This window comes from Polypterus senegalus, chromosome 17 (assembly GCF_016835505.1).
Source record: "Polypterus senegalus isolate Bchr_013 chromosome 17, ASM1683550v1, whole genome shotgun sequence".
Classification (NCBI taxonomy): Eukaryota; Metazoa; Chordata; class Cladistia; order Polypteriformes; family Polypteridae; genus Polypterus; species Polypterus senegalus.
This window is the reverse complement of record NC_053170.1, coordinates 48564041-48591524: the sequence shown is the minus strand read 5'-3', so window position 1 is coordinate 48591524 and position 27484 is coordinate 48564041. Positions and strand designations below refer to the sequence as shown.

Genomic DNA, 27484 nt, shown 5'->3' with positions numbered 1-27484 from the left:
TGTCTTACTGTTATCACAAAATGGATGAAGGACCACCATCTACAGCTCAACCTAGTAAAAGCCGAGCTTCTTGTGATCTTAGCCAGCCAGTCTGTTCACCTCTTTTTCTCTGTAGAGCTTGTTTCACTGTCGCTAATACCTGTCAATACGCAACCTTGGGTTGGTGATTGATGAGCAGCTATCTATTTCTGACCAAATTTCTACTGTTTCTCATCCATGCAGGTTCACGCTGTACAACATCTGCAAGATCAGAGTTTTTTTGACAAAGCATGCAGCACAACACTTCTGGTTCAGGCTTTGGTTTTGTTCCATCTTGATTACTGCAACTCGCTTAGGGCAGGAGAATCAGCATGTGCTATCAAGCCACTGCAGATGATCCAAAAGTAAAAAAGGGAGAGAATCTGCTTCCTCAGTGCTTTAAAAGCTTATTCTAAAATGTTATTGATTAGATCCTGCCAGGTTTTGAAAAAGTTCTGCACAGATCCTCTAAGTGAGAATTTGATCTTTTCCAATTTCAAATAGTATAAAACATCAGTTACCCACCAACTTAGAATAAGTTAGGATTCTTCCAGTTGAGCAAGATAAGTCTATGTGCCAATAGTGTAGTAAAGGCAATCACAGTTTGTTTTTCTTCTCCACTTTAAGCCCATCTGGGAGTCCACCAAACACAGCTGTTAATGGGTTAGGAGGGATTGTGACACCAAGGCTGTCTGAAAGGCATTTAAAAAGTTTGGTCCAGAATGACGTTAATTTGGTGCAGGCCCAAAACATGTGACCCAGTGAGGCTGAAACTTGATTGCAACGTTCACAGGTTGGATCTTACCCTGTAAACATTTTGGACAATTTGAAATGAAACAGAGGTGCTCGATATATAATTTTGAGTTGAATAATTGTATGCTTTGTGCATATGGAGCTTGAGTGGATTCTCTGCATTGCTACTTTCCACTCCTTTTCTGAAATATTGAGTGAGAGATCCTTTTCCTATTTTCCCCTTGGATCTTTGAAGGGGAGGGACTGTAAAATGGTTTTGTAAATTACAGAAATGCTGTCTGAGTCCTCAAGACTGATCAATAGAGGTCTAGAGGCATAGAGGTAGGTGGGAGGTGAGGAAAACTGGGCAGGTTCTGTTTAACAAAGTTTCCAATTTGAAGGTAGTGAAAGAAATGTCTTGCTGGGATGATAAATTTAGAATGCAATTGTTCGTAGGATGCAAAGACGTTGTCTATTTACAGATCTCTAAGTGATTTAATCCCAAATGTTTTTCAGACATTAAAAACTGCATATGTTTGAGTGGGTGGAAAAAGGCAGTTCTCGTGCAGAGGTGCCACAGATAAAAACTTCTTTATCTTAAAATGCTTCCTACACTGGTTCCATATTCTGAGTGAGTGAAGCACAATTGGGTTGTTAGTATATTGATGATAACTTGCATTTATTGGGGTACAAAGCAAGGAATATAAAGAAGTACTGCAGGATTTTATTTCTGATTCAGACCAAGCCTGTGTATGTTCATCTATTTGTGTCCAGGTTTTTATAGTTTGTATGTTTGCTGTCCAGTAATAAAATTGAAAGTTAGGTAGAGCCATGTCACCTTCTGCCTTAGGCCTTTGTAGGTTCGCTCTTTGGATACGTGGATGTTTTGAATTCCAAATGAATGAGGTTATGGTTGAATCTAATTGCTTAAAAATGATTTATTGATGTATATTAGAATGTTTTGAAATAAAAAGAGAAGCTTAGAAAGGATATTCATCTTGACAATGTTAATTCTTCCATCTAAACTGAGATGAAGGGTTGGCCATCTATGCAAGTCTTGCTTAATTTTTTCCATACAGACAGCAAAATTTTGTTGATAGAGAGCTTGATGTCTATTTGTGATGTTTACCGCTTGATATTTAAACTGATCTGCAATTATAAAAGGGAAGGTGTCCAATCTAATATTGTGTGCTTGAGAATTCACCAGAAAGAGCACACTTTTATTCAAATTAATTCTGAGACCAGAGATCTTTTGAAATTCTGTAAACGCTGGTAAGACTGCAGGCACAGTATTTTGTGGGTCTGATATATACAGTACCATATCATCTGCATATAGAAAAATATTCTGTTGAAGTCCATCTCTCATAATCCCCTTTATCTCATAAGCATTTCTACAGTGAACTGCCAGTGGCTCAATGGCGACTGCAAAAAATATTGGGGTCAAATAGCGCATGCGCCCTCTTAAAAGGGAACTAAAAAAGAGTCTGTACATCATTTTCATCATTTTTGAGATTTTGAATATGTTTGTCACTTCATCAAACATTCTAACAACAGCTCAATGATATGAATTATCATATGCGTGAGTTGTCACTTAGCAGCATTAGCAGGTTTCCCTACTTGATCAAGGTTGTCATCATCTTTTAATTTCTCTGAAATGGTGTGTACACATGGGTCAGAGTTGCCATATATATGCACGTTCTCCCAACCAGTTTTCTTTTATAATTTCCAACTTTTGCATGGAAAGTTGCACATTTTGGGCCTCGTTTTGTGCGTATCTAAGTTGTATAAATCCGAACTCTGAAAGCTCCTTTTAAAGTTAATTTTCATAATGCAAATGCCTAATCACAATTAATTTAAATGGAAACCATTTTTCAGAATTCTCTAGCCCCGGTAATGCCCCTAATTTTTGTTAAAATAATGCCAGACTAAATGAAAATTGACAATGTTAGTTTAATAACATTAGTCATAAAAACAAACACTTTTAATGTTTAATAAAGCACTTTAACTAGACTTTATCACTAGTTTCACATTCAAAGGAATGGTCTTTTGGTTTTTCAGGCTGGGCTTTTCTAACTCGTTCATGATCTGTTTTGGAGCTATAATGCCTGGGATAATGCGAGGAGACATGATCAACACACATGACAAGGTGAGTGAACCGCAGCACGTGATCATGCAGGTCCACATTGAGCTCAGAGTCTGAACACAGCAGCATCAACTACTGAAAAAAATGAGACTGGGATTACACGTCACCAAAGTCAAGCCCCGTTTCAGACATCCAGGCTCGTTCCCAACAGACTGCTGTGAGGACTGAAAGAGTCAACATTAATTGTGGAAATAACTGAGACTGAGATTGCATATCACCATCACGCAGCCCACTCCATACTTTGGGATGCAGCAAGGTGTATTTGGAATTGTAGATGTATGGGTGTTACGCCAATGTTGCACATTTCAAAAACATTACACCTTTTTGCCTAGCCTGTCATTTGCTTTAATATTTCAGTAATATATGTGTCCAACGAAATATGTTGGAGTAAAAAAATTTTCATAATATTTACATTATGGTCAGCTAATGCACCCCTTAAAATATTGCAAGTGTACATGAATACAACAGACAAGGGGAAGGTGTGGGGTTCCACCTCGTATATTATTTGCAATGTCTCAAAAACAAGAGAAGTAAAGAGTAGTCTCAAATGAATGAGTCCAAGATGGGATTGATTGGGAAAGGCAAGTGGCTGGCTTTATAGGCAGTGGGAAGGAGGATGGGGGTCCAACGGGGAACAGGCAGAAGTGAGGTCAATAGGATGGCATGGTCTGGAACCTGGTTTGAGGCGTTTTACCCCAAGTTAATCCCATGCACATGTGTGTGACACAAGTCTTTTGTTTTTGTTGTTTTTAATGCTTGTAGGGTACAAGTCCAGCTGGACCTCTGATCGATTAGTAACATCACACAAGCCTGTATATGCTGTAAATTACTCAGGGATGTCTGAAGCAGATTGGGTAGCACCATAAAGTGTCAAGAATGTGTACACTTACAGTATGCACACGTGCAAGTTCTGTGCATGTGCAATGGAAATCAGGCATGGAGTGGAGACAAAGTAGTGGCATTCCCATCCAGCATGGCGACTACAGCCCTGTGATGTCACGTTGGCATCATAAGGCAACATGGGGTGCTGCGTGGTGCTGTTGGGAGGGAAGAGCTCTAGAGGCTTAGCCCGTGATATATTGTGAGAAGTCTCAGATTTTTTTGTCTGTATTTTATTTACCCCTATAAGAATTAATGTATATCAGCAAACTTGAAACCCCTCTGCTCTTTTATGTTGTTTATGTATTGTAAAATAAATAAGAGGAGACAGAAAAAGGTTTGGCGTGGCCACCCCATATACTTGAAAGTTGGTCGATGAAAAGGCAAAAACAACAACAATAGGTGTTTACGGACTTGAGTTCAAAACAGAACTGAGGTACATTGGAAAAGATGGCTGATTTATAGCTGACTGACAGGAAGTGGCGGGTTTGGAAGTGGAAATGATGTCATAGGGATGCAGGTTCTGAGGGACTGGAGGTGGAAGTGACATCATAGGGAGGCACGTTCTGAGGGATCGGATGTAGAAATGATGTTTGTAGTAGGCAGGTTCTGAAGGACTGGAGGCGGAAGTGATGTTTTTATGAGGTGGGTTCATCTGTTGGTCTGCTGACGGAAAGAGGAGAAATAGTTAGAGTGCCGTGCCATCACCATGTCCGGTGGAGAAAGACATTTATTCAATCCTATCAACTGTCTCCCATGCACATGTGTGTGACGGTATATAAATGCACTGGACACAACAATGTGCCACCCGCCCCCCTCAGTTCCTCAGTGTTACATACACATTTCAGCATGCTCAAAACCCCAATGGGAGACCCCAGCTCAATTGCTTTTCATGTTATATATGTATATCAACATGTTTAATACTCCAAGGGGGCTCTCCTGCTACTCAATCTCCTGTTGTTATATATGTATATCAACAGACGTGAAACCCAAAATGGGGGCGGGCCCACTCTTCAATTTTTGTCTATGAATATCAATGCGCACAACACCTCAAGGGGACATCCCCTCACTCCCTGCTTTTATTTCTACCTAGACACCCATACAGGGGGCTAAAGACCCTGATACCATCAATTTTTAAAAACGCCCTTGGTGTTGGGGAGGGGATTCTTCAAGCCAGCGAGACAGCAAATTATTACAGGAAAAATTGGCTAGTTGAGTTACTGGTTAACCCAGTAACTCATCCCAATTCACAGCTAAAAAACGTTCACAAATCAACACAAATAGTGTCCAGGCCAGGATGATGGAGCTGTGAGGCAGTAGTGCTTCCATGGCTTCCCAAAATATACGAAAACCAAGAATGATAAGTATGTCATATTTGTTATGACAGGTTGTTTAATTTGCCAAGAAATGATAAAGCATTAAGTGGTACAAGGAAATGGCACACCCTAAACAATAGAGGGGTTTAGGGGATTGGAGACCCCTGTGCAGCAACGGGTGCTGGCTCACCGCTAAGCATTAAAACACAATCCACAAGCTTTTATCACTGATATCACCTGCATTGCAGTTCAAAAACAGATGCGCCACACAGTTAAAATTACTGTTCTACTGCCAAGATCGCCAGAAGGAGAGATGGGCTGAATGTATGCAGCAAGCAGCAGGTCTTGCATCCAATTCAGTCCCCCTTGTCCCACCCTGTCTACCAAAACTTGAAATCAGTGACGTTTTGCAATCAATGCTGTTTGCAGTTTCGAATGAGCCACTAGCTGCTCATATCTGAAAGCTGAGATAAAAGTGATTATAAGGGAAAGGCTTAAAAATCACTGTCTACGCTAAGGATACGGTGCTTCATATCTTAGATTCATATTAATTAATGCCACTAGTGTTCAGCCTACTAGGGGAATTTCACAAGATCTCTGAATTCAAAATTAATTTGAATAAAAGCATGCATTTCCTAGGAAGTTCTTTGTCATGTCAAATCAGAATGGATACCTTTTTACTGACTGCATCAGAACAGATTAAATGCCAGGGGACTAAAACTACAAGGAAGCATAAAGATCTCTTTAATTGCAATTTCCGTGACATAATGGAAAACATCAAACCCATCTTGTGCAAACTTTATGGTACTCCAGGTCATCATGCACTATGGCTTGTGCAGATCAATAGCTGATATTCAAATGATATCCATCAACAGCGGACAAGGTAATCCATAGGTCTTCTCTGATGAAGGCATTCACCATGTTGATCTCCGCTTGTATGCACTATGTTGATGGTCAGCTATATTGAGCTTTGTTGGTTACATTTGATCTTCCCACTTTAAACCTTTCTACCCATTCATGGACTTTTAGTTGGGTCATCACTATGCAAGGAGTGGATATAATGGTAGTCCATTCCTACAAAAACTTGGTGGGCCACATTAATGACAGGCTGGACAGAGGAACTACATAAGAAAGGACAGAACAGGCTGTTTTTCCTCAGGAGACAGCATTCCTTTAGTGTAAGAAGTTACATCCTTCATATATTCTGTAACTCTATGATGTGTGATTTTCTACACTGTGGTGTGGTGGGCTGATAACATCACTTCAAGAAAGGCCCACTGAATCAACAAGCTACCGTATATATTTGCGCATAAGTCTGGTCTTGAAACCCAAAAAATCGATCATAAAATTAGACCCGACTTGTACGCCTGTTCAAAAATATGACACTTAGATTTTTTTTTACATCTTCAGCTTCCTCCAATCTCACACCAGTTTCTCAGACACATCGAATATTATTGCAGCAGTGCAGTTTTGCTACTTCAATGACTATTAATTTAAAACCAGCTTCATTTTTTCTTCTGATTGAATGCTCCATCGTAGATAAGGGATGCTCTTACGATAAAGGTGTATGATGGTGTGAGATACAAAAAACAGTACAAACGTTGCTTTGGAATAGTTTGGGTTTTACCGTGTGGTCACATAGGCACAATACATAGAACAAAAAGGCAGTGTGCTCCGTGGTTACTCTCTCTGGTGGGAGTTAGCATATCATAATCTCTTGGACCAATTAGTGTGAGTTTTCCACATTCGACTTATACGACCGACATTATAAAATACTGGAAATTATATGGCAAAATCAAGCCCCGATTTATCTGCGGGAGAAGATAAACACAAGTATATATGGTAATTAAAAGGGCAAACTCAGTTATAGGACACACTCTGGACCCCCTGGAGGTTGTAGAAAAGGAGAGAATTAAAACAAAACTGAGTGTCATTATGAACAATGGTGGACATCCTCTCTCTGAGAACCTGATACTGAGGGCTTTCAGCCAATGAATTATTCTGCAGAACCAACAGCAATATGTATGCATAATGCCTCACTGTGACTGTGACTGTCAAATCAGAAGTTTTCTTTCTTTATAATTCTTCTTCATTCAGACCAAAGTTATCTACTTATTTATGTATTTATTTATTTAAAGAGCTTCTGTAAAATGCCAAATTTCCCCCTGGGGACAAATAAATATCTATCTATCTATCTATCTATCTATCTATCTATCTATCTATCTATCTATCTATCTATCTATCTATCTATCTATCTATCTATCTATCTATCTATCTATCTATCTATCTATCTGTCTGTCTGCCTGTCTGTCTGTCTGTGCTGTTTTTCACTTGGAGCATTGTGAAGCATTCTTCAACAGTGATGCCATCTCACACAGTGTCCATGTTCTTTTGACATTGGTTTCAACTAGACTAATGACAGAGTACTGCACTGTGTGTGTTCAAATTACCCATAAGCCATCACGAACATGTTGTATTATGTTAGCTTCTGACCTTTATGGTTACCATGTAATTTTCAAATTGCCTTTACTTTTTAATTTTCTTTTGTATAAATTAGAATTCAAACAGAATGCTTGGCGTCCTTTCCTGCATTGAGCCTGATACGGCCAGGATATGCTACATCCCTGAACTAACTGGGTTCTGGAAATGGAAGGTGGCACAGTCATATGGGTTGAGTGCTGATTTCATGCAACTCTAGGGACCTCAATTCAAATCCTAGTCCATTTAATATCTAAATGCAGGTTACCCATTCTCCTTGTGTTTGTAGTTCCTCCTTAATGCCCAAAATGTGCAGCTTGATGAATAAAACTTACTTTTGTAAGGTCTAGGGTCCCATCAAGTGTTGCAAACAGAGCTGCTGGGATAGGTTATAGTTGCCTGTGAGACTGTCATGGAGACATACGATTGAGAATGTAGATAAATATTGTGCTTTCAAAAACTACTTCAGCTGTTAAGTGCTTTGCGATGCACACAATTTAAGGACATTGTATAAATGCAAGGTTTGTTGATAATTTGAGAGCTGCTTAAATCTATATAGCAAAAAGAACAAAAAAAAATTGGCTTGGGATTTATATTTGCATTATTTCACTAAGCTATACCCCCAGTTCAGTCAGCCCACCTATACATTTGGCTAATTTGATGGACATGTTTCCTGTTAATGTTTAAAACAATCTGCAGACTTGTATCAGTTGCATCAGGAGAAGTCCATTGTTTAGAAATGGAAATCATGTTCCTTTAAAGACAGAACTCTTTCTTAGTAAAATGCCCTGCTGCTTGTGTTTATTTGCCTAGTCATCTATATATTTATCTATTCAAGTTTTCCAAGTGACATCTTTTAGGAAAGATGTGGTGTTTTTTTTTTCTAGAACTACAAGCGTAAACCGCATTGTGAAGAGAATTTGACAGGCTTTTTTTATTTGTCTTCTTTTTCAAACTGTATTGTGTACCTGCCCTTAAAATTAGAAGCATATCGCTGGAGGAAAAGGCAAGGTAATAACTATAATTACAGCATTGTATGGGAATGGTCGGTGTCTTCAGCGGAAGGTTGTTTTGCCAACTCCCGCCTCCTGGACAAAACATCTCCTTACAATTACAGAATGGAGCAACAATTGAACCACCAGTTGGCTTTAGAGGATGTTAGAGATTAGAGCTTAAAAGATACATTCAATTCTATAAACGGAGCTTTCACTGAAAATCCACTGCTGTCTTTTCAGAGGTGCTTTTTGTCATTAAAAACCCAATCCTTTTCCCACCATATAATGGAAGTCATTTGTGAATGCCATAAGCAGACACACAGAATATTCTGCAAGCTACCCTAAGGCAGGCTGACAGAGTAGTTGTGTTTAAATCTTGTCAAAGGCTCACTGTGTGACCCCGAGTAGGTCACTTAAGTAACCTCCTGGCCCTCAAACTATGCTTGAAAAAAAATGTGTCTCGTGGTGTACAAGTTAAAAGAAAGTTAAGATGAAACAAAAATCTAGTGCACGGCTTTGCATGGCTCTCATTTGTTTCTTCTCTTACTTTAACATTGCACACACTAATATTTGGAAAGTGAAAAGGTATAATTATGGTAATTGTATAACAGAAAAGTTGGATTATTTGTAAAAGGAGCTGTGAGGTGTTTCCATTCCACTTGTCACGGGCTGTCGTGCTTTCTTTCTTGTAGACTTTCTTGGTATCAATTAACTTCATAACTCGATTATTTCCAATGAAGTCATGTCTCGCCGTAAACTACAGCAGGGATTCCCAGAGCTCCAGTGATTGATTATTTTCATGTCAAACAGTTTGTTAGACTTTTTTCTATTTGTGTCTGTGATGGGTGATGAACCTTAACTGAACATTCTGTTTCTGTGTACACATAATGTAATGGTCCACAAAAACACAGACAGACAATATGCTCTAATGGCTAAAGAAATGGACATTGGACCCCAAGACTGTTAGCTCAGTTCCTGCCTCTGATCCACTGTGTGATCCTGATGAAGTAACTAAACCTGCTTGAACCATAAAAGTACAGTGGATCCAAACAAGTATTCAAGACCCCTTCACTTTCTGCACCTGTGTTGTAGATTTCATTTTAAATGGATCAATTTGTCATTTTTCCCCATCAGTCTGCAATGAGTAATCCATAATGACAAAGTGAAAACTTTGCACATTTATTAAAAATTAAAAACTGAAATCTTGCATTTGTATAAGTATTCAGACCCTTAATTCAGTACTTTGTACAAGCCCCTCTAGCAACAATTACACCATTGAATCTTCTTGGGTGTGTCATGACAAGCTTTGCACGCTTGGATTTGGGCTGTTTATCTCATTCTTCTTGGCAGATCCTCTCAAGTTCCCTTAGATTGGATGAGATGCGTCTGTAAACTGCCATCTTCAGTTGTCTCCACAGATGTTCTGTGGGGATCAAGTGTGGGCTTCGGCTGAGCCATGTAAGACAGTCAGAGACTTGTCCAGAAGTCACAGTCATGGTGAAAGGTGAACTGTCACCCATGTCTGAGATTGCAAGCCTTCTACAACAAGTTTTCTTCAAGGACCTCTCTGTATTTGGCTACTTTCATCCATCCCTTCATTCTGACCAGTCTCACTGTCCCTGTCCCTGAAGAGGACCCCATACCATGATGCTGCCTCCACCATGCTTCACTGTAGGGATGGTATGAAGCAGGAATTAGGGACAGTGCTTGGAGTTCTGTCCAGAGATTTTAATTTTAGTCTCATCAGACCAGAGAACCTTTTCCCTCATGTTGTCAGACTCCTTTAAATCCTGTTTAACAAACTTCATGTGGGAGTTAGCCACTGTGCTGTAGAGGCCTAGTTGATGGAGTTCTGCTAAGATTGTCGGTTTCTTGACATTTTCTTCCATCTCAGCATAGAAATTCTGAAGATCTGTTAGAGTGACCATTAGGGATCTTGCTCATCACTTTGACCAAGGTCATTCTTCCTTGGTTACTCAGTTTGGACAGACGGCCACCTCTTGGAAGTGTCCTGGTAGGTCCAAACCTCTTCCATTTTACGTTTATTGAGGCCACTGTGCTTCTGAGAACACTCAAATCTTTGAAATGGTTTTAAAATCTTGCTGTGATCTCTGCCTTACCCAGTTTTTATCACGGAGGTCTACAGAGAGTTCCTTGGACGTCATGGGTTGGTCTTTGTCCTGACATGCCATGTGAATTGTGGGACCTTCTGTACACAGGTGTGGGTCTTTCTAAACCATGTCTGTTTGCTACTGCTGGAGTCCAATCAAGTTCTCGACACATCTCAAGGAGAATTAAAGAAAAGATGATGTGTCTGACCACAATTTGGAATGACACAGTAAAGGGTCTGAATATGTATATGAATGAGAGATGTTACTTTGTAATTTGTAATAAATTTGAAAACCTTTCTGAAAACCTAATTTTTTCCTTCGTATTTATGTGTTATTAAGTGTAGATTGATGGGCAAAAATAGCAAACGTATTCATTTAAAATGAAATCTACAACACAATAATGTGCAGAAAGTGAAGGGGTCGGAATGCTTTCTGAACCAATTGTATGTATCTATTCTGCTCAAAAAAATTAAAGGAACACTTTGAAAACATATCAGATCTCAATGGGGAAAAAATCCTACTGGATATCTATACTGCTATGGATTGGGTAATGTGTTAGGAATGAAAGGATACCACATCGTTGGATGGAAATGAAAATCATCAACCTACAGAGGGCTGAATTCAAAGACTCCTGAAAATCAAAGTGAAAGAATGATATGGCAGGCTAGTCCATTTTGTCGAAATTTCATTGCAGGAACTCCAAATCGGGCGGCACGGTGGCGCAGTGGTAGCGCTGCTGACTCGCAGTTAGGAGACCCGGATTCGCTTCCCGAGTCCTCCCTGCGTGGAGTTTGCATGTTCTCCCCGTGTCGCGTGGGTTTCCTCCGGCCCGGTTTCCTCCCACAATCCAAAGACATGCAGGTTAGGTGGATTGGCGATTCTAAATTGGCCCTAGTGTGTGCTTGGTGTTTGTGTGTGTCCTGCGGTGGGTTGGCACCCAGCCCAGGATTGGTTCCTGCCTTGTGCCCTGTGTTGGATGGGATTGGCTCCAGCTGACCCCCGTGATCCTGTATTCGGATTCAGCGGGTTAGAAAATGGATGGATGGATGGATGGAACTCCAAATCGTACTCAGTAGTTTGTATGTCCCCCATGTGCTTGTATGCATGTCTGACAGTGTCCTAAAGAGGTGATGGTCCTGGGGGATCTCCTACCAGATCTGGACCAGGGCATCAGTGAGCTCCTGGACAGTCTGAGGTGCAACTTGGCGGTGTTGGATGTACCAAAACACATGAGGCTGGGCAATGTCATGCACCAGGAGGAACCCAGGATCCACTATACCAGCATAGGGTCTGACAATGGATCCAAGGTTTTCGTCCCGATACCTAAGCCATCCCCAGACCATCACTGATCCACCACCATACTGGTCATGCTGCAGCATAATGTTCTCCACGGCTTATCCAGACCCTTTCACGTCTGTCACATGTGAAAAGCATAGGGCGCCAGAGGTGAACCTGCCAACTCTGGTATTCTATAGCAAATGCCAATCGAGTTCCACGGTGACGGACAGTAAGCACAGGGCCCACTAGTGGGTCCTGCTGACAGGTTAAGGACCTTCTACGGCCCTATCCAGCTCTCCTAGAATAACTGCCTGTCTCCTGGAATCTCCTCCATGCCTTTATGTACGTATTGATGTGCCATCCTGGAGAAGCTGGACTACCTGTGCAACCTCTGTAGGGCCCAGGTATCACCTCATGCTACCAGTAGTGACACTGACTGTAGTCAAATTCAAAACTGGTGAAAAAACAGTTTGGGGGTCATCTCATTGTTGCCCCTCTAGTGCACCTGTTGTTAATTTCATTAACACTAAAGCAGCTGAAACTGATTAACAATCCCCTCTGATACTTTACTGACCAGATTAATAGCCCAGAAGTTTCATAGACTTGATGCTATACTCTGATTAAAAAGTGTTCCTTTAATTTTTTTGGGCAGTTTATATACAGGATGTCAGGTATCCATCTAAAAATGGCAATTCAAGCAGTTAAGTTTACTGAATATTTTAAGCATTGTTCCTTATCACCAATGTAGGTGAAATACTCAGTCAGTAAGCACAAGGCGAATGAGGTCAGGAGGAATGGTATTACAACAACAACATTAATTTATACAGCACATTTTCATACAACCCTGTGGTTTAAAGTACTTTACAAGGTAACAAAGAGAAAGTTACAAGAAAAGAAAAACAAGATAAGGCAATACAATTAACAAATAAGCAACCAAGAAAAAAACAGATAAGTATCAAGAAGAATAGTAACATCCTTATATACAGTGTCATAATGTAAGTCTGTAAGGACAAATAAGGACAAATTGCTGGAAGGACAGAAAAACTCTAGAGAAAAACAAAAAAACAAAATCTGTAGGGGTTCCAACGCCAATAGACCACCCAGCCCCCACCGGGCATTTCACCTAACATAAATGTTCTTAAGTCATTCCTCTGTGTTTCCAGGCTTCACATGAGAGGATTTGATGAAGTTGGTCTCGTGGACAGCTGGGACACCAGCCTTCATTCCATCATCACAGGGGCTGCATGGTGCCTTGATCAGGTGGTTACATGTGTCAGTTATGTGTTGTCAGAAATTTCCAACAATCTGAGTTTTCTCCATTGAGACCAGTGATGCCAGCAAAAAATAATCTATTGGTTTGACATCAATATATAAACTGGGCAGTCAATATATACAGTGCATCCGGAAAGTATTCACAGCGCATCACTTTTTCCACATTTTGTTATGTTACAGCCTTATTCCAAAATGGATCAAATTCATTTTTTTCCTCAGAATTCTACACACAACATCCCATAATGACAACGTGAAAAAAGTTTACTTGAGGTTTTTGCAAATTTATTAAAAATAAAAAAAATCGAGAAAGCACATGTACATAAGTATTCACAGCCTTTGCCATGAAGCTCAAAATTGAGCTCAGGTGCATCCTGTTTCCCCTGATCATCCTTGAGATGTTTCTGCAGCTTAATTGGAGTCCACCTGTGGTAAATTCAGTTGATTGGACATGATTTGGAAAGGCACACACCTGTCTATATAAGGTCCCACAGTTGACAGTTCATGTCAGAGCACAAACCAAGCATGAAGTCAAAGGAATTGTCTGTAGACCTCCGCGACAGGATTGTCTTGAGGGACAAATCTGGGGAAGGTTACAGAAAAATTTCTGCTGCTTTGAATGGATCAAATTCATTTTTTTCCTCAGAATTCTACACACAACACCCCATAATGACAACATGAAAAAAGTTTACTTGAGGTTTTTGCAAATTTATTAAAAATAAAAAAAACTGCGAAATCACATGTACATAAGTATTCACAGCCTTTGCTCAATACTTTGTTGGTGCACCTTTGGCAGCAATTACAGCTTCAAGTTTTTTTGAATATGATGCCACAAACTTGGCACACCTATCCTTGGCCAGTTTCGCCCATTCCTCTTTGCAGCACCTCTCAAGCTCCATCAGGTTGGATGGGAAGCGTCGGTGCACAGCCATTTTAAGATCTCTCTAGAGATGTTCAATCGGATTCAAGTCTGGGCTCTGGCTGGGCCACTCAAGGACATTCACAGAGTTGTCCTGAAGCCACTCCTTTGATATCTTGGCTGTGTGCTTAGGGTCGTTGTACTGCTGAAAGATGAACCGTCTCCCCAGTCTGAGGTCAAGAGCGCTCTGGAGCAGGTTTTCATCCAGGATGTCTCTGTACATTGCTGCAGTCATCTTTCCCTTTATCCTGACTAGTCTCCCAGTTCCTGCCGCTGACAAACATCCCCACAGCATGATGCTGCCACCACCATGCTTCACTGTAGGGATGGTATTGGCCTGGTGATGAGCGGTGCCTGGTTTCCTCCAAACGTGACACCTGGCATTCACACCAAAGAGTTCAATCTTTGTCTCATCAGACAGAGAATTTTGTTTCTCATGGTCTGAGAGTCCTTCAGGTTCCTTTTGGCAAACTCCAGGTGGGCTGCCATGTGCCTTTTACTAAGGAGTGGCTTCCGTCTGGCCACTCTACCATACAGGTCTGATTGGTGGATTGCTGCAGAGATGGTTGTCCTTCTGGAAGGTTCTCCTCTCTCCACAGAGGACCTCTGGAGCTCTGACAGAGTGACCATTGGGTTCTTGGTCACCTCCCTGACTAAGGCCCTTCTCTCCTGATCGCTCAGTTTAGATGGCCGGCCATCTCTAGGAAGAGTCCTGGTGGTTTCGAACTTCTTCCACTTACGGATGTCGGAGGCCACTGTGCTCATTGGGACCTTCAAAGCAGCAGACATTTTTCTGTAACCTTCCCCAGATTTGTGCCTCGAGACAATTCCTTTGACTTCATGCTTGGTTTGTGCTCTGACATGAACTGTCAACTGTGGGACCTTATATAGACAGGGGTGTGCCTTTCCAAATTATGTCCAATCAACTGAATTTACCACAGGTGGACTCCAATTAAGCTGCAGAAACATCTCAAGGATGATCAGGGGAAACAGGATGCACCTGAGCTCAATTTTGAGGTTCATGGCACAGGCTGTAAATACTTATGTACATGTGCTTTCTCAATTTTTTTATTTTTAATAAATTTGCAAAAATCTCAAGTAAACTTTTTTCACGTTGTCATTATGGGGTGTTGTGTGTAAAATTCTGAGGAAAAAAATGAATTTGATCCATTTTGGAATAAGGCTGTAACATAAAATGTGGAAAAAGTGATGCGCTGTGAATACTTTCCGGATGCACTGTATATATAATCAATATATTAAAGTGGCCTGTCCATGGAAGATGGTGACTTATTTTGGAGCTTGCCAGTAACAGACGTGGAGCTCCTGCTGATGAAACCCTTTTTTGGTTTGTTTGTTTCTTTGGCTAGAAGCCTTCATTTTAATGGATTAGATGTAACTATTTTTCCTGGCTCCTTCACATTCTGTCCACCGTTCACACATACCCTGTGAGTCCCTATTTATTTATACATGTTTTGATATTGAGGAGTTTTGTGGTTTATTTTTTATTTGTATTCATAACAGACTTATGATTAGCATTATTTTGGTTAGTCTTATTATTTTGTTATGAATTTTGGCTGCCATTTTATGTTTCTCTGTTGTTTAGTTTTATATACTGTATATACACTCACCTAAAGGATTATTAGGAACACCTGTTCAATTTCTCATTAATGCAATTATCTAATCAACCAATCACATGGCAGTTGCTTCAATGCATTTAGGGGTGTGGTCCTGGTCAAGACAATCTCCTGAACTCCAAACTGAATGTCAGAATGGGAAAGAAAGGTGATTTAAGCAATTTTGAGCGTGGCATGGTTGTTGGTGCCAGACGGACCGGTCTGAGTATTTCACAATCTGCTCAGTTACTGGGATTTTCACGCACAACCATTTCTAGGGTTTACAAAGAATGGTGTGAAAAGGGAAAAACATCCAGTATGCGGCAGTCCTGTGGGCGAAAATGCCTTGTTGATGCTAGAGGTCAGAGGAGAATAGGCAGACTGATTCAAGCTGATAGAAGAGCGACTTTGACGGAAATAACCACTCGTTACAACCGAGGTATGCAGCAAAGCATTTGTGAAGCCTCAACACGCACAACCTTGAGGCGGATGGGCTACAACAGCAGAAGACCCCACCGAGTACCACTCATCTCCACTACAAATAGGAAAAAGAGGCTACAATTTGCACAAGCTCACCAAAATTGGACAGTTGAAGACTGGAAAAATGTTGCCTGGTCTGATGAGTCTCGATTTCTGTTGAGACATTCAAATGGTAGAGTCAGAATTTGGCGTAAACAGAATGAGAACATGGATCCATCATACCTTGTTACCACTGTACAGGCTGGTGGTGGTGGTGTAATGGTGTGGGGGATGTTTTCTTGGCACACTTTAGGCCCCTTAGTGCCAATTGGGCATCGTTTAAATGCCACGGGCTACCTGAGCATTGTTTCTGACCATGTCCATCCCTTCATGACCACCATGTACCCATCCTCTGATGGCTACTTCCAGCAGGATAATGCACCATGTCACAAAGCTCGAATCATTTCAAATTGGTTTCTTGAACATGACAATGAGTTCACTGTACTAAAATGGCCCCCACAGTCACCAGATCTCAACCCAATAGAGCATCTTTGGGATGTGGTGGAACGGGAGCTTTGTGCCCTGGATGTGCATCCCACAAATCTCCATCAACTGCAAGATGCTATCCTATCAATATGGGCCAACATTTCTAAAGAATGCCTTCAGCACCTTGTTGAATCAATGCCACGTAGAATTAAGGCAGTTCTGAAGGTGAAAGGGGGTCAAACACCGTATTAGTATGGTGTTCCTAATAATCCTTTATGTGAGTGTATATATAAATGTTAATGCTCAAAGGTGGATCCTTAATAGCTCGTGAGACTTAAAAAAGATTGTCATTTATGTTTTAGTTTAGAATCAACTTTGTTACAGATGGTTTTCCTAAAATTCCTTAGGAAAAATAACTTTAGGCAAAAAGGAGGCATGAGATATATCCATCCATCCATTATCCAACCCGCTATATCCTAACTACAGGGTCAAGGGGTGTGCTGGAGCCAATCCCAGCCAACACAGGGCGCAAGGCAGGAAACAAACCCCGAGCACGGCACCAGCCCACTGCTGGCATGAGATACAACTGAGGAAAATAGAGACAAAATTGGAAATTTGTTTTTATCTCTTTCAAGACTTCTTATTTTGCACTTATTGGACTGATGCCTTTACACAAGGTGACTTACAACATTTCAGATATGATTAGTTACATTTCTTGTGTTTTTCTAATCGAAGCACAGTCAGAGGAATTGACTTGCTGATAGTCACACAGTGCCAGTAGCAGGATTTGAACCCACAACCTCAGGGCTTGATGCACCTGTTCACATTGTGCTCTGCTAATAGCTGTAAGTCATCCGTCCATTTTCCCATTTCTGAATGTGTTTGACTTCCACTTCTTCATCCCACCCATGTTTGTTTTTGCACAAGTCTCTTTGCTGGGAGTATAGCTGGAGCAAGAAATCTGAGGGGGTCATAAACTGAGCTAACAACAGACAGTGTACCACGCCTTGTAATGGGCTTGTTTTGTAACTGAAATCTTAACCGCTATGCCACACTGCCTGCCGTTACTTCCAGAATGAGTATGATCTAACAGGAGCACAGCAAAATGAAAATTAGAGCAAGTAATAGAATTACTCAGAGGCAAGGACTACAGTTTTGTAGTCATAGCAAAGTGTTTTATTATCACAAGTGACTATCCATATATTACATCATGTATTACTGAGTACACAATGCAAATACTTTCAAACTGCCAAAAAATGGCAAGACACTACTTGGAAGAGGCTGAGTTAAGTTCTTCACAAAAAATCTGTCCATGCCCAGTAAGTACAGTCATGGCCAAAAATTTTGAGAATGACACAAATATTAATTTTCACATTTGCTGCCTCAGTTTTTAAGATGGCAATTTGCATATGCTCCAGAATGTTATGAAGAGTGATCAGATGAATTGCAATTAATTGCAATTAATTGCAAAGTCCCTCTTTGCCATGAAAATGAACTTAATCCCAAAAAACCAAGTTCCACTGCAGTTGTTAAGAAGGCTATAGGGTGCTCAAGAAAGTCCAGCAAGCTCCAGGAACGTCTCCTAAAGTTGATTCATGGCTCTCGATCGGAGCACCACCAGTGCAGAGCTTGATCAGGAACTGCCCTCACAGTGAGGTGAAGACTTTTGGAGAATATCCTGGTGTCAAGAAGGGCAGCAAAGAAGCCACTTCTCTCCAGGAAAAACATCGGGGACAGACTGACATTCTGCAAAAGGTACAGGGGATTGGACTGCTGAGGACTGGGGTAAAGTCATTTTCTCTGATGAATCCCCTTTTCCGATTGTTTGGGGCATCCGGAAAAAAAGAAGAAAAGGTGAGCGGCGCTACCATTAGTCCTGTGTCATGCCAACAGTCAAGCATCCTGAGACCATTCTTGTGTGGGGTTGCTTCTCAGCCAAGGCAGTGGGCTCACTCGCAATTTTTTCTAAGAGAACAGCCATGAATGAAGAATGGGACCAAAACATCCTCCGAAAGCAACTTATCCCAACCATCTAAGAACAGATTGGTGAGGAACAATGCCTTTTCCAGCATGATGGAGCACCGTGCCATAAGGCAAAAGTGATAACTAAGTGGCACGGGGAACAAAACATCGAAATTTTAGGTCCATGCTCCCCAGACCTTAATCCAATTGGGAACTTGTGGTCAATCATCAAGAGGCAGGTGGACAAACAAAAACCTGCAAATTCTGGCAAACTCCAGGCATTGATTATGCAGGAATGCGCGGCCATCAGTCGGGATCTGGCCCAGAAGTTGATTGACAGCATGCCGGGGTGAATTCAGAGGTCTTGAAAAACAAGGGTCATCCTGCAAATATTGACTCTTTTCATAAACTTAATGTAATTGTTAATACATGCCTTCAAAACTTATGAAATGCTTGTAATTAATAGTTCAGTATACCATAGAAACATCTGATAAAAAGATCTAAAAACACTAGAGCAGCAAACTTTGTGAAAACCAATAGTTGTGTCATTCTCAAAACCTTTGGTCGTGACTGTAGAGCAGGTTTAGACAAAAAGGAGACATGAGATACAACTGAGGAAAATGGAGACAAAATTGGGAATTTGGTTTGAAGAAGCAGGGTATATTTTGTAGACCATATTCTAGTCTTGTTTTAATCTCTTCCAAGACTTCATATTTTGAACTTATTGGACTGGGGCCTTCACACAAGGTGATTTACAACATTTCAGATATGATTAGTTACATTTGTTGTGTTTTTCCAATTGGAGCACAGTCAAATGAAGTGACGTGCTGATGGCCACACAGTGTCAGTTAGCAGGGTTTGAACCCACAACCTCAGGGCTTGACATCTAAAGTCTTAACTGCTATGCCACACTGCCTGCCATTCCTTCCAGTATGAGTCTGATCTAACTGGAGCCCAGCAATAAGAAAATTAGATCAAATAGAATTATTCAGAAACAAGGACTACAGTTTTGAAAGCACAGCAAAGTGTTTTATTACCACAAACAACTGTCCATACATTACTCCATGTATTACTGAGCACACAATGCAAATACTTTCAAACTGCCAAAAAAAATGTCAGGACACTACTTGGAAAATCAGAGCCCAGTGTGTGACTTTACTGAGATCTCTGCTGAAACTCAAGTGGAGACATTTGTAAAAAATCTGAGGAGCATAAGACAAAGAAAGATGTCTCCATTTTATTTCTTTCTGATCTCATTGTTGTCTATTAAGATCTCTTTTTTGATTTTTCACTTTAATAGGGTTCGCCTCTACTGCTGTCCTGTGCATATAATCCTGTTTTCTTGCCCTCACATACAATAACACAGATGTATGTCATTATGTAAATTCCAGGAAGTATATCAGATGATGGCACTTTTTTCTGGTGTCCATGACTATAGATTCTTTCTTAAAAACAAAACATTCAAGGTGCTAGAAGGAGGGTTAAAAAGAATGATTCAGAACAAAAGACTTTGGTTTGTTATTTCAACTTCAGGTTTTCACTAACATTTTGGGTTTTTTACTATTGGTTTCATTTTGATCTTTGGTAGTTTTTGCAATTCTTTTTTTTTTTTTGTCCCCAACTGCAAATAATGTCTCTTCCATTTCCTGGTTCTTTATAAAGTATACAGTGGTGTGAAAAACTATTTGCCCCCTTCCTGATTTCTTATTCTTTTGCATGTTTGTCACACAAAATGTTTCTGATCATCAAACACATTTAACCATTAGTCAAATATAACACAAGTAAACACAAAATGCAGTTTTTAAATGATGGTTTTTATTGTTTAGGGAGAAAAAAAAATCCAAACCTACATGGCGTTGTGTGAAAAAGTAATTGCCCCCTGAACCTAATAACTGGTTGGGCCACCTTTAGCAGCAATAACTGCAATCAAGCGTTTGCGATAACTTCAATGAGTCTTTTACAGCGCTCTGGAGGAATTCTGGCCCACTCATCTTTGCAGAATTGTTGTAATTCAGCTTTATTTGAGGGTTTTCTAGCATGAACCGCCTTTTTAAGGTCATGCCATAGCATCTCAATTGGATTCAGGTCAGGACTTTGACTAGGCCACTCCAAAGTCTTCATTTTGTTTTTCTTCAGCCATTCAGAGGTGGATTTGCTGGTGTGTTTTGGGTCATTGTCCTGTTGCAGCACCCAAGATCGCTTCAGCTTGAGTTGACGAACAGATGGCCGGACATTCTCCTTCAGGATTTTTGGTAGACAGTAGAATTCATGGTTCCATCTATCACAGCAAGCCTTCCAGGTCCTGAAGCAGCAAAACAACCCCAGACCATCACACTACCACCACCATATTTTACTATTGGTATGATGTTCTTTTCCTGAAATGCTGTGTTCCTTTTACGCCAGATGTAACGGGACATTTGCCTTCCAAAAAGTTCAACTTTTGTCTCATCAGTCCACAAGGTATTTTCCCAAAAGTCTTGGCAATCATTGAGATGTTTCTTAGCAAAATTGAGACAAGCCCTAATGTTCTTTTTGCTTAACAGTGGTTTGCGTCTTGGAAATCTGCCATGCAGGCCGTTTTGCCCAGTCTCTTTCTTATGGTGGAGTCGTGAACACTGACCTTAATTGAGGCAAGTGAGGCCTGCAGTTCTTTAGACGTTGTCCTGGGGTCTTTGTGACCTCTCGGATGAGTCGTCTCTGCGCTCTTGGGGTAATTTTGGTCGGCCGGCCACTCCTGGGAAGGTTCACCACTGTTCCATGTTTTTGCCATTTATGGATAATGGCTCTCACTGTGGTTCGCTGGAGTCCCAAAGCTTTAGAAATGGCTTTATAACCTTTACCAGACTGATAGATCTCAGTTACTTCTGTTCTCATTTGTTCCTGAATTTCTTTGGATCTTGGCATGATGTCTAGCTTTTGAGGTGCTTTTGGTCTACTTCTCTGTGTCAGGCAGCTCCTATTTAAGTGATTTCTTGATTGAAACAGGTGTGGCAGTAATCAGGCCTGGGGGTGGCTACGGAAATTAAACTCAGGTGTGATACACCACAGTTAGGTTATTTTTTAACAAGGGGCAATTACTTTTTCACACAGGGCCATGTAGGTTTGGATTTTTTCTCCCTAAATAATAAAACCATCATTTAAAACTGCATTTTGTGTTTACTTGTGTTATATTTGACTAATGGTTAAATGTGTTTGATGATCAGAAACATTTTGTGTGACTAACATGCAAAAGAATAAGAAATCAGGAAGGGGGCAGATAGTTTTTCACACCACTGTATTTCTCTCTGTTTTTTTCCATCCTTACCAGAACAATATAGTAAAAGCTGGACCTCTAACAATAGGTTTGTTACCTTCATAAAGGACATAGAGGTGGGACTCAGAAGTATACTGGGGAGAACAACCAGTTTGCCACAATCTATAGTATGGGGAGAGCTCTGGCGCCACTAGGCAGAGTACCTCAGGGGCACCAACAGATCTTTGAATGGTGGCCAGTTAACCCAGAAGTAATTAGGAACCAATACCCAGAAGCGTTCCTGAAACTGAAGGCTTAAAAGACCTTTCCTAAGGGTACCTTGTGAGCTTGGAGTTGGGATTTGCCAGGTGATGAGGGCTCCATTGGTTGAAGCTTGGAATGAAGGCCAGAGGTATGGAGAGTGAGGTGTGTAAACCTGTAAGGTGAACAGAGGAAAGCGGCAGTGGGCAAGTGGATCAGTCACCCCATTTAACTATCAGATATACCATGTGTGTGTTTGGGGCTTGGGGTGTCAGGCCCGAAAGCTTTGGTCTTTTACTTTCCTTGCTTTTATGGTTCACTTGTTGCATTTTAAGTTCCATTTCTTTGAATACTTTGATTGTTCTGGTCATCATTTGGGTTTGGCGATGGCTAAGTAGTGCCCCACCTTCAATAATCAGTGCTAAGCTTTTCCTCCAGTTGATTGGTAATCATTGTGTGGTGACATGTAATATACGTGGTTCGTAAAGCAGAATTGCTGCTGGTTGAAGATGCAGCATTGAAGATGCAGAATGGGATTTCATGCTAATGCCAGAAGCAGGGGGAGCAAATTAGAGAGATTTTGCTTCCTTTTCCCTTCCCTGCATTTACTGGGGGAAATGAAAATGAGATGGAGGAAAACTCATGGATGTCTGTTTGGGGGGAAATATAATTTGAAAGGTGCATTTGTGGGAAATGTGGTGTGTTTGGATTAGCACACCACACCCCTAAATTGCTCAAAGGAATGCCTCATTTACATTCTGCCAGCTCAATTAAATGTCAGGTCTACGTTGCAAAGAGACCCTCCTCCCCCACTTTTTACAGGGCGAGGACAGGACCACACCCATTTTCTAAGGAGGAGTGCACGGTTGTGTGTCTAACGGGAATTCCCCACATTCATCTCTCCCAAAGGGAAATTAAAAAAGGGGTTGAGGTGCGAAGGGGTAAAGGTCTGAACAAAGAGAGATTCTAAGTGTACTATAAAGGGGTAAAGGATAATCTGGAAACCCTGACAGACAGATACCACCTTTGTGGTCTAACCCTTCTCTCTATGGACCTGACCACACTTACCGTGCTGTCAACCAAAACTGCCAAAGCACTGTTGGCCACATGCCACCATCGGGATTGGCAGCTGTGGTGCTACCTTTTGATGCCATCAGTTGTACCCATTCTATGACAGTTTTGCACTTATAGGAGCTGTCAGACAGTTCACTCAGGACTTGTAGTCCAAGGACTAATAATCAATCTGCATCTTTTGGAAGACAGACCTGGGTTTTATTTGATAAACTGCTCAAAAGAATTAAAGGAACACTTTTTAATGAGAGTATAGCATCAAGTCAATGAAATTTCTGGGCTATTGATCTGGTCAGTTATATAGCAGAGGGGGCTGTTAATCAGTTTCAGCTGCTTTGGTGTTAACAAAATTAACAACAGGTGCACAAGTGGGGCAACAATGAGACAACCCCCAAAACAGGAATGGTTTAAGAGGGAGAGGCCACAGACATTTTTCCCTCCTCATCTTTACTGACTGTTTTTTCACTGGTTTTGCATTTGGTTATGGTCAGAGTCACTACTGGTAGCATGAGGTGACACCTGGACCCTACAGAGGATGCACAGGTAGTCCAACATCAATATGTGTCATTGCCAGAAGGTTTGCTGTGTCTCCCTGCACAGTCTCAAGGGCATAGAGGAGATTCTAGGAGACAGGCAGTTACTCTAGGAGAGCTGGACAGGGCCGTAGAAGGTCCTTAACTCATCAGCTGGACCAGTAAGGAGGGCAAGGAGGAACAGAATGAGAACTTCCAGAGCTCTACAAAATGACCTCCAGCAGGCCACTGGTGTGAATGTCTCTGACCAGACAATCAGAAACAGATTTCATGAGGGTGGCCTGAGGACCTGACATCCTCTAATGGGCCCTGTGCTCACTACCTGGCACCGTGGAGCTTGATTGGCATTAACCATAGAATACCAGAATTGATAGGTCTACCACTGGCACCCTGTGCTTTTTACATATGAGAGCAGGTTCACCCTGAGTACGTGTGACAGACGTGAAAGGGCCTGGAGGAGCTGTGGAGAGCGTTATGCTGCCTGTAACACCGTTCAACATGACCTGTTTGGTGGTGGGTCAGTGATGGTCTGGGGAGGAATATCCATGAAGGGACACACAGACGTCCTCCTGGTGCACAACAATGCCTGGCCTCATGTGGCGAGAGTATGCAGGCAGTTCCTGGAGGATGAAGGATATGATACCATTGACTGGCCGTCACGCTCGCCTGACCTAAATCCAATGGAATACCTCTGGGAAATTATGTTTCGGTCCATCCGATGCCATCAGGTTGCACCTCAGACTTTCCAGGAGCTCAGTGGTGCACCGGTTCAGATCTGGGAGGAGATCCCCCAGTTCACCATCTGTCGTCTCATTACAAGCATGCCCCCCTCCCCAGACATTGTCAGGCATGCATACAAGCACGTGGGGGCCATACAAACTACTGAGTACGATCTGGAGTTGCTGCAATGAAATTTCTGCAAAGTGGACTGGCCTGCTGCATCATTTTTTCACTTTGATTTTCAGGGTGTCTTTGAATGTAGTCCTTTGTAGGTTGATAATTTTCATTTCCATCAAATGATGTGATATCCTTTTCATACCTAACACATTACCCAGCCCATATCAGTATAGATATTCAGCAGGACTTTTTCCCATTGAGATTTGATGTGTTCTCAAAGTGTTCCTTTCATTTTTTTTGAGAAATGTATTTTACAATTCCAGCACTAGCTTTTATCTCTTACCAGTTTTCAGTCATGTTTATAAAAGTTTCTGAAAACACTTTAGCACACTTTATTATATTATTTGAAGGCATTATTTGAAAATATGAAGAATTCAATGACTTCTAGTCAATTAATGAAAAATGTTTTGGTGTTTGAATCTTTGTATATTTAAATGGTGCTTCTATTACATTGCTTTTTTTACTCTTTGTGGCAGCCGGCTGGAGCCCTTACCCACCTGGGACGCCCTGAATATGGAATGACTGTGGGAGAGTGTATTTTTAAAACTGTTTCTCCCCTGGACCAACAGGGCAGTCCCCTTGGTTTCCAGTGGGGCCACGAGTCATGAGCATGGGAGCTGAACCCTTCTGGGGCCCATGGCCACTGCCAGGGGGTGCATGGACATTTTCAGGACCCTATTTGCCCACATTTCCACCACACCCAGAAGTACAGCCAGAAAAAGCTCATTGGGCATCTGGAGTCCTTCTAGATGCCCTATATAAAAGAAGTCCAGAGTCAGGAGGAAGAGGACAGAGTAGTGGAGGCAAGGGACTGGTTGTGCTCCATGCCTTGTGTACTGTGTGCTGAACTGTGTTAATAATCTGTGTGCCATGTGTGCCAAAGTCGTGTTCTGCATGTCTGTTTCAGGGTTAGGGAGGCTGTACGTGCCCTGTTCTTCACATCTGGTACAATCTTATATACTGTATATACCCAAAAAGAACACCAGAGCCACTAAGAAGAAGCTGAGTTGTGTTCCTCGTGAACATCCAGTAAGTAGAGCAGCAGCCAGCATGCTGGTGTTTGTTTTGCGTTTCAGCTTCAGGAACATTCAGACTGGTTTGGAGGATTTCAGAAGGGGGGCACAGGAAGGAGCTTATCTTTATCCCTTGCATCATGCCTGAAGATGGGGCCTGAAGTGCCTCAAAAGCTTGCATGTTGTAATCTTTTAGTTGGCCAATATAAGGTGTCATTTTGCTTCACTTCTCACCTCTTGAATGAAATTCTAGAGCAAACATCTTCAGTTCCTTATCAACAGGGACATACACAGTAAATCCTTTATTACCGATTTAATAATAGTGATTCCAATTGTTGTACTTTTTTCCCTAAGTTTTCTTAAATTTGTTGTTTCCAGTTGTGTCCCTAAGATTTATATAAACACATACATGAATGTTTACAATCACAATGTAAGGCAGGTAGGAAATAACTGATATCAATGTGCCACACTCAGGCTCAACAGAAATTTGAATATGAAGCACAGGTGGACAGATCAAGACTCTATCATCTAAGCTTCTCTTTTAGGTTTTTGGTAACAGAGGAGGTGTTTTAAAATGAATCACTGATCGTAAGCTTGTTTGTAAGACATGACTTCCTGAAGAATAGGGGAGATTACCCAAGGCCCAAACGCTGCCCATTGTTTTACCTGCAGAGCTTGCAATAACAGTATCCAAGCGATGTTCTTGGAGACCCTAGTGTAACCACAGCTCCTCAGCTGCCATGGAGATCAAACGTGAAATTATTGTTTGTCAGGAGTACAATGCGCTCTCACTCCGTGGGACTATTAAATTCATCTTGGAGTTGTTTGGTGGTGAAGCCTATTAGCCTAAAAGTTCACTTTGTATTGTATTATTTTACATGAAGGCTGGCCTCACCAGATTATCTTGTACTTTCCTTGATTTATGGTCCTTTTGTGAAAGCTGCTTTGATACCACCCTAATTGCAAAATCTAAAGAAGCCAATATCTAAGTATATATTATTAACTGAAAATATGGAGCATTATTCTCCTAAAAAGAAGTACAATGAAACAGAGAGGCCTCCCATTCATTTCTGATCCTGCCTTTTTCATTATGGGATTACAGTGAGGCAGAGTCTGGTAGCATTACACACAAGGCAGGAGTCGGCCCCAGATGAGATGCCAGGATTTTGCAGAGCTTCTCATGCACTTAGACTTGTTCATTCTGGGGCAGCTCAGAGTCATTAGTTTTAATTCAAGAAAGGCAGCTTCGGGATGTGGAAAAAAAAAACATACTGGCCATTGACAAACTGCTCCCAGTGAGAGTAATGAGAGCTGAACCCTGGTGTTGGGAGTGGAAAGACAATTTGTGCTAACTTTGGAGGCATCATTCTGCCAACAGAAACAAAGCCTAAGAGTCTGTCTATCCACTGAAATTGATTAATCCAACGTAAGGGTCTGGAGGAGCTGGAGCAAGACATGAACCAACTCTGGACAGCACAATACAGTTTTCCTAACATTATACAAAAGTTCATTAAAGAAATAAAACATTGAGTTGTAACATATAACATTCTTAGTTGCATGGATAACAGCATATTCTCACATTCCTGTGTGCAAGATAGAATGATAGATAGATAATGAAAGGCACTATATGATAGATAGATAGATAGATAGATAGATAGATAGATAGATAGATAGATAGATAGATAGATAGATAGATAGATAGATAGATAGATAGATAGATAGATAGATAGATAGATCTCTTTGGCCCCAGAGGGAAATATGGCTTTTTACAGAGGCTTTTTAAATGCATAAATAAATTCATAAATAGATAGATAAATTA

At 41.2% G+C, this 27484-nt stretch overlaps 1 protein-coding gene across 1 annotated transcript in view; it reads left to right on the top strand.

The window, feature by feature from the left end:
- grhl3 (grainyhead-like transcription factor 3) overlaps nt 1-27484 on the top strand; it is a 100064-nt gene that overhangs the window by 14022 nt on the left and 58558 nt on the right. Inside the window, exon 2 of the mRNA XM_039739953.1 lies at nt 2809-2896. Within this exon, the coding sequence (XP_039595887.1) occupies nt 2889-2896 (8 nt within the window). The 5' untranslated portion in view covers nt 2809-2888. The remainder of the gene's footprint in view (nt 1-2808; nt 2897-27484) is intronic.